This window comes from Mastomys coucha, unplaced genomic scaffold (assembly GCF_008632895.1).
Source record: "Mastomys coucha isolate ucsf_1 unplaced genomic scaffold, UCSF_Mcou_1 pScaffold20, whole genome shotgun sequence".
NCBI lineage: Eukaryota > Metazoa > Chordata > Mammalia > Rodentia > Muridae > Mastomys > Mastomys coucha.
Window position 1 is genome coordinate 122,183,123 of NW_022196903.1, and position 8,079 is coordinate 122,191,201.

The 8,079-nt window shown below is 41.9% G+C and overlaps 1 protein-coding gene across 6 annotated transcripts in view; it reads left to right on the forward strand.

Annotated features, from left to right (window-relative positions):
• Positions 1-7,271, forward strand: part of LOC116099664 (C-type lectin domain family 2 member F-like) — a 28,113-nt gene extending 20,842 nt beyond the window's left edge. For 5 of the 6 annotated variants that reach the window (XM_031383582.1, XM_031383581.1, XM_031383584.1 and 2 more), the window contains 6 exons: positions 2,412-2,536; positions 3,982-4,044; positions 4,157-4,267; positions 5,106-5,287; positions 5,850-5,956; positions 6,931-7,271. In XM_031383582.1, coding sequence (XP_031239442.1) covers positions 4,026-4,044; positions 4,157-4,267; positions 5,106-5,287; positions 5,850-5,956; positions 6,931-7,057 — 546 coding nt within the window. In that variant the 5' untranslated portion in view covers positions 2,412-2,536; positions 3,982-4,025 and the 3' untranslated portion in view covers positions 7,058-7,271. The remainder of the gene's footprint in view (positions 1-2,411; positions 2,537-3,981; positions 4,045-4,156; positions 4,268-5,105; positions 5,288-5,849; positions 5,957-6,930) is intronic. The other variant, XM_031383587.1, reaches the window with a different exon arrangement.
• The last annotated feature ends 808 nt before the right edge of the window (positions 7,272-8,079 follow it).

An 8,079-nucleotide genomic window follows, 5' to 3' on the forward strand; every position in this document is an offset into this window, starting at 1 on the left:
TTTTTATAAGACAGTGAATTTCCCATAATAGGAAAGAATAGAAACGTTTGTCCAAAGGGAATGTTCCCTTAGCCTGTCCGGCTTTGGGGGATTCCGCAGAGGTACAAAACGCTAAGCCTTTCTGAAGATTTAAGAACTGGCAGCCGCCCTGTGGCTTTTAATTGGCTGATGCATAACCAGGTTTCTTTTTGTTTGAAGAAATTAGATGGAGTCTTTGCCAACGCCCATTGTGGGCTGTTGAGATTTAGACAGAGGCCAGAGAGACATTCTGTCAACACCAGAGAGTAGCTCTGGCCAGGAGACTTCACTTGCCCCTTCACCTTGTCTAAATCTACTCAATGGCGCAGACTGAAAACACAGTAGGAAAAGATAGATTGATTGTATGTAAAAGTGGGGGAGGCTTACCTTCTCGAAGTATTTGCCCCACATTGGTGGCCAGATGTGGGTCTTATTACCGGAGGTTTCCCACGGAGATCTCTGACCCAGCTTGGTCGGGGAGCCTTTGCGCAGAGAATCGAGCGAGCACGGATGGGGCATCTCTGCCCTGTCTTCCAGGATGCTCTTTGTCCCTGAGCTGCCCTGTACTGATTCGGGTCGGGCTGGGCCGACTAGCCACTGAGGAGTGCAGCACAGCTCATCCTGTAAGGCTACTTCCTCAAGGATGGAATGCTTCGAGCTGTTCATGTAAGAGAATGAGCCACATATTTTCAATTCCCTAAAGAGAGCAAGTGGGTGGCAGTTAGAATTTCTCAGCAGAAAACCACTGCTCTATGGTCAGATTCTCCAAATAAACAGCAAGGGAGCTAGGTGGGTTTTGTTTTTGTTCTGAGTTTTAATGGTGATGTGTTGTGTGGCAATTCAGAGGTCAGAGGACAACTGTGTGCAGTTAGTTGCCTTCTACATTTCAGCATGTTCCAGGGGTTGACCTCAGATCACTGGGCTTGAACAGCAAGCACCTTTACCCCCTGAGCCATCCTGATGCCCCAAGAGAAACTTTTGCTTTTTCTGCAAAATAGTTTAAGGGATACTTTCACTGTCTAGAAAGTTCTAACTGAGGGAATTGTGAGGACAGCAGACTGAGGAATATTTAGCCAGAATAAGAAATGGGTAGGTCCAAGCATAAGGCCCAGATTTTCTTTTCCAAACATTTCCTTCAGAACTAATTTTGGTTTATTTTGGGACAAGTTTGGGGTCATTTGAGTTGTTATGACATATGAGTTAATTCATAAACTTACTGGAAACACTCACAGGTTTTAAGTAAAAACCCAGGCATTTTCATTTTCATTTTCTGGATATGTGGGTAGGAAGATGAAGGCATATGATAAAAAGGATCTCATTTTAACAAAATTCTAAACTGTTTTCTTATTTCTTCTAAAGCCTGGTAATATTAAGCATATTTATGCAAGTTTAGCTACACATGTGTCATTTTATTCCATTTTTTGGATCATTTGAAAAAATCAGTATGTGTTCATAATGTGTGCATATTTTGTATAGTGTTTGTGTGTGTGTGTGTGTGTGTGTGTGTGTGTGTATGTGTCTGCACTGTAGAATGGCCAGTGTGGACAGATCTGATATAGAGAAAAATGGCATCTCTTCTGTATATGGTCCTGGAACTGTTGGATCTATGGTGAGGATTCACAGTTCACACTCTAAACAATAATTGAATCAAAATGGATCACAAATACAAACATGAAGACTATAAACTTAAATGTACTTGAAGAAAAAAAAATCTTTGTGAGTCAGAGTTTGCCTCAGGAAACGAATTTTGCTTGCAATATCAAAAGCTTTACCTACACACCGGAAAATGCATTAGTTTCAGTGTAATGAAAACTTTTGGTTCTGGTCCCTTAAATCTGATTAAGAAGATAAACAATGGACAGGCTGGCTTTTCTTCTCTTCCTCAAAAGAAATTGTACCTAAATGTACTGAGAGCTTTAAAACACATTGGTAGGGACCAAGGAAATGGCTCAGAGGTTAAGAGCACTTGTTACTGTTTCAAATTTGATTTTGAATATGTTTTATTGGGCATGTAATTGTTTGCTTGACAGTTCTGTGAGAGGTGTTACCTTTACATATGAGTTTCCATTTGACAGTTGCTAGTGTTAAACATGCAAATTTGTTCATGCATTGACATTTTTCCTGCAGTATTGTAAACTCATTCGTTACTTTTATAGCCAATTAATAGACTCTGTAGACCTCTATATGTAGATATATTCCTGTTGTCTGACTATCAATGCTTTTATCTCTGAGGTTGGACTGTTCTTTTTCTTGCCCTATTGTCCCAGCTAAGAGCTCCAGAGTCACACTAGAATTGTGAGCAGAAAGCCTTGCCTTGCTCTTTGTCACTAGAGTGGTGGGTTGGGGATCATTCCTGCTGGCTCTAATTGAATTTTTCTTTTTGGTTATTGTAGCTTGACGGGGGCTGTCCAGCAGTCCCTCTCTCCGTGGGTGTTCACGAACTGGGATAATTGAGTACCTGTGGAAACAAGCGGGTGAGGGAGGAGACAAAGAAACCACACCAAGAAGATTTATCAAGGTGAGTCTTTACTTGAGAAAAACGGGTTTATATGGCACAGGCAGAATCGAAACCAAAACAATTCTTGGTTTTTAGCATAGACGTGACAACAGGGAAACAGTACCCCAGTCTGTATACACAACACCCTTCAGATGTAGTTCTGGCAGAAACGGCTGAGTTTCATTAGTTTCAGTTCTTTTGATGTTCCGAGCTGCAAAGTCCGCGTTTGATCTCAGGGGCCACCGCTGGTGTTTCACGCCACAGGCGGTTGCTCTAAGCCCTGGGCCTGTCTCAGCTTTCTTTTGCTTCAGGAACCCGCAAAGGGGTAGAGTGGCAGAATACCACAGTAGCTGTACCTAATTAATGACTATTCAAGTTGATCCTGGCAATAGCAGTTCTCCTTGCTACCTGCCCCAATGTTCTGTGTCCCCAGATGACAGATACATACAAATAGCATTTATATTTTTATATGCCTTAAAAGCTCAATGGTTGGGTCACTTCCTAACCTCCACGTAGCTAATCCACCTCTTCCAATATTCCCAAGTTATTACTTACTCTAATCTATATTCCATCTTTACTGCCCTAGGCCCAGTCATGTAGCCCTCCTGGGCTGTGTTCCCCTGGCTCCTACATGGCAACCATGTTCTTTGTCCTGCACCTTCAGGCATGGTACCTTGGCTCTCCTTCTCAAACCATAGAGGATCTCTTTCCTCCTCCTCCTTCCTTTCTCCCTTTCCTGGGAATCCTAAAAGTCTGGCCTCTATCGGCTCTGCCCAGCCATTGGCTGTCAGCAAGTTTATTTACCAATCATAAGCAACTAGGAGTAGGACCCCTTAGATTTATGTGTGGAACACAGCAAACAGGTATTTTGGGGGAATGTAATTAGCATGAAAATACAAGCAGCTACAGTTTATGATGCATATCTCTTGTCAGAATGAGGACATTCCTCAAATCTTAATGTGTTATTACTGTGGATTTACATTGAATTTTACATATGTTTTTTGTTGAATTTACTGAAACAGTCCTTTTATATCCTCTTATGTTGTAACTAGTTTGAATTACATTTTGTTAGTTCATTAGAGTTTAGATAGGTGATAGATAGATAGATAGATAGATAGATAGATAGATAGATAGGCAGATAGAACAGAGCCCAATGTATTCTCAGCCCCAAATTCAGTATTTAGCTAAAACTGGTCTTGAACTCAAAACTCTGTGGCCTGCATCTCCCATGAGCTAGAATTGTAGCTTTTAGCTGCCACACCCGGAACATTAATTTGCTCTTCTTTATATTATTCATGTGGACCTCTCTGTTTTAACCAGGTCTATTCTGATTTCACTAGTCGAATGGGTAGCTCTCTGTTGTATCTATTGTTCCACAATCTTCACTCTCTCTTAATGTTCTTTTATAGGCCTAGTTTAACAACTGGAATATTATGTGGCAAAAATTCTGTTTCTATTTCCTCTAGTTGTCTGAGAGCCAAGGATATCATTTATAGAACAAGACCTTCTTATGAAAGGGTTTGTACTAGGTAAGTATAAATTAAATCTACAGATTATTCTAGGGTAAATTTATCTTTTTCTCTAAAAGATTTTTGAGATTGATGTTCTCATATTTATATTTTTAATTTAAAAAACTCCAAGGAAAACATCTCAGAATCGCCTCCTCTGAGTCTCCTGTTAAGCTTTACTGCTGCTATGGAGTGATCACAGTCCTCGTTGTAGCTGTAATTGCTCTTTCGGTTGCTTTGTCAGGTAAGTGACTTACTTTCTAAGTTTTGTGACACTCTGTCTGCATTCAAATTGTCAGTTATCCTTACTGAGCACTGTGTGTGGGGGAAGGGCTCTAGGGAATACGCACTGGAAGTTCCTATTGTCTGGGAACTTAGGATCCAGCAGGAAGATGCAGTGAAGGAACCTACAGGCTGTGATGTGCACAGGAGACCAGGCTTAGCATCCCTGGGAAGATACCTTCAGCAAGCTCTAGATGGAGGTGAAGGGGACATAGATCCACCTGCGGGAACTGTCCAAGGCAGAGAACAAGGAGAGAAAATCTCCAAAGAAAAACCTCTAGCAAATGTGAGGTCAGAGAAGAGTAATATGACCAGGAAAGTACATTGCCTCCCCCCATACCACATGGTTCTATTTACCAGGCTCAACTGTATTTTGATAATGTTAAATGGAAAGATTCTAAAGTAATGAATTTATAGGATTTCAGTACCACACTGTTCAGACTAGTGTAGTAAAATCTTGCATATCTCATTTATCAGCCTGACTGTAGTAGGTGTCCTACAGAGTGCTTGCTGCTGCAGCAACCCCTATGGTAGTAAACAGTGATCCAAAGCTCAGAAAGTCATGCTATTATGGATGTGCCCTTCCTGGGAGCCCTACTGTCAGTGAGCACCTAGAGAGAATGGGACACAGGCCCACCATGGGAGGCCTTTAGTTAAAGGTCTATCATGCTCAGGAGGGGATTCCACAGATCAGTTGGGAAAGGACAATCAAATTCACACCTCACAGCTGAACTCAGGAGGGTATTCCAAAAGGAGAGAAGACATGCTTGTTATCATTTGTTCTATTGTCTACATTTTAGCAGGCAAGACAGAACAGATCTCAATAAAAAATTACATCTATGCTCCTTGCCCGAGAAACTGGATTGGAATTGGAAATAAATGTTTTTATTTTTCTGAACAAACAACAAACTGGACATTCGCCCAGGACTTCTGCATGGCACACGAGGCCCAACTAGCTCAGTTTGACAATGAGGAGGAGATGGTAAGAAATGGGCAGGGATTGGTTTGTCTGTTCTGTTGAATATAGTCGTGCCTTGAGATAGAGAGTTAAAACAGATGAAGCATGAGGAAGGATCCCATCCCAAGCACATGGAGACATGGGGGACATGTGAGTGAGTGTGTGCCATTTGCTGATGCTTGACTTCTGACTGGAGCCCTGAGACAGTCAAGAAACATTCTCTCATGAAGTGCTCATAGTCAGCTGGAAGGTCAGATATGCCAGTTTACTGGGATACCTTGTGGTCATGAGTGTATTCCTGTAAGATGGCATATGTTGCATACTGTTAATAACTGCAATGGGAGGCTAGCCGAGAACTACCCTGGCCACAGAGGAATGTGTTGCTACATTTGGTACTTTGACTCAAATGAGGTACTTTAGACTTACAGATGTCATGAGGATCCACTGGGAACTGGGGACTAATACAGATCCAATTTATGCGACCCTCAGTTACACCCTCCTGTTATCTCAAGCAGAAGCTGTCAGGTCGAGAGACTCCAGGATCATCTGAAACAGAGACACAAATGTTCACTTTCTGTGTTGACAGAACAGTCTTAGGAAATTCATGGGGTCTTCTAGCCACTGGATTGGCCTGCACAGAGAGTCACCAGAGCACCCTTGGATGTGGGCAGACAGCACCGAGTATGACAACTTGTAAGTTTTCAGAGTGTTTTCCTTCTAATACGTTCATGTGTTGTGATGTGTGTGAGCTGTGGCTATGAGGGTTGAAAGTCAGTGTCATGTGAAGCCAACTGTACTAGGAGGGAAGAGAAATGAACCCTTGAGCTGGAGGTGTGCCCTGGGCATAGCTTGTGTGCCTCATGAAACAGCCAGTTCCCAACAAACTCCACATACTGACAAATTTAAACCAATTGGATACTCTCCCATCTATTAGCCATCATCTTCAAAGCATTTCCATTTAGCACGATGGTGGTATCTGGGGTAGATGTTGTCTGCTATCACCACTTGAAAATCTTTCCTTGGTGATAACTGCCCTTGCATGATGTGGACAGAACTGCTGATGGCCAAGGGCTCTACAACCATAGGATGCTACTTCAGAACTGCAAGCCTGAGAATTATCAGTCCTCTGTTTGCATGGTTGTACCTGTTCACAGAAGCAGAGACTGCAGGGGCATTGAGAGTGTCCCCGAAGGTCTTGTCATCAAAGATCACTGGGGACAGCTCTTGAATGTGAGCATAGCCATTTTGAGCAGACCCATTTCACTGGAAGGGTAAAACAAAGAACCTTTCATGTCAATAAGTCAAGACCTTCTAGCAGTTTACTAAGTGGCATATTTTCTCCCACTTTTGTACATGTGTAAAAATACTTCAAAAGGGCAGTGATAATCACCCTTGTGAGGTTACCCAGTACTGCAATTCATCTGAACATGGCAGCAAACATTGTGCACACATTCCAGGATTTAGCATAACTGTGTGACAGAGGTGTGGTGATCACAATCAAACCCTGAGGATATGTAAGTCCCTAGGTGATAAACTAGTGCATAGGATTCTGGTAGACTCTGCTGATTCATATCATAAGTAAGTGGTGAGGATGAGTGAGATATGATTGCAGGAGTGAATGCAATGGCAGACTCTGAAGAAATCTTTTTTTTTTTTTTTGGCTTTAGGGTTTCCATCCGAGGAGATGAAAAACATGGCTTCCTGAGTGACAATGGGATAAGCAGTAGCAGGGCCTACATAAATAGGAAGTGGATTTGTAGCAAGTCCAGCAACAAAACCTTACAGTGTCAGTAGTTTTTATCCTGGAGATTGAATATGTCATAGCAATCACAAGGAACACATAATTTATTATCTTCTGTTGCTGCCTTATTAATGATCTGCTAAAATCATTATCACAGTCAGTACATAATACACGGTGACATCAAAGATGACAACTCTCTTTGAGGAATATTCATAGGTGTGCTTGGAAGATCATGAATGGTTCTAAATTAAATAGGTATTCAGCTGGGAGTCATATCTTAAATGTGAACTAAATCACATCAGTGTTAGTAACATCTACTTTTTTTCTCTTTTCTTAATTATTGTATTTATTTACATTCCAAACACTGTTTCCTCCTGGTCCCTCCAGAGTTCTTCACTTTATATCCCTTCCCGCTTTCTTCTGAGGGAATGCTCTCCCCACCCCCACCTCATCCCCTTACCCATCCCCACCATACACCACCCCTTTTCTGGGGCATTAGGTCTCTATAGCATTAAGTGTATCCTCTCCTACTGAGGCCAGACATGGCATCCTCTGCTACATACCATGGACCAGTCCATGTATTCTCTTTGGTTGGAGGCTTAGTCTCTGGACCTAGGGGTTCAGGTTAGTTGACACTATTGGTTTTCCTATGGAGTTGCTATCCCTTCATCTTCTTTAATCCTTCCCCTAACCCTTCCATAGGTGCTCTGACTTCAGTCCAATGATTGGCTATATCTGTATCTGTCTTAGTCAGCTGCCAGTAGAGCCTTGCAGAGGATGCATCGGTCTGGCTGGTATGAAGTCCAACAGTCCTCTGAGGGAGGAGTGAGTATGATTATAGGAAAGACAAAGAAAAGATGCAAGAGACAGATAATGGGAAGGCTGCTGGTCATTACTATGTCAAACCTTAGTGTATTTCTCATAGTCTACTTATACTGCAGTACTGTGGGAAGCAAAGCTACAAGCTAACAGAAACAATTTTGTTGAAATATGTATAAGACATTTTCACCAAACATATTATTATTGTTATTTCTTTTTACCAAGGTCATTATAATCTTTAGCTCTTAGTCTTGAA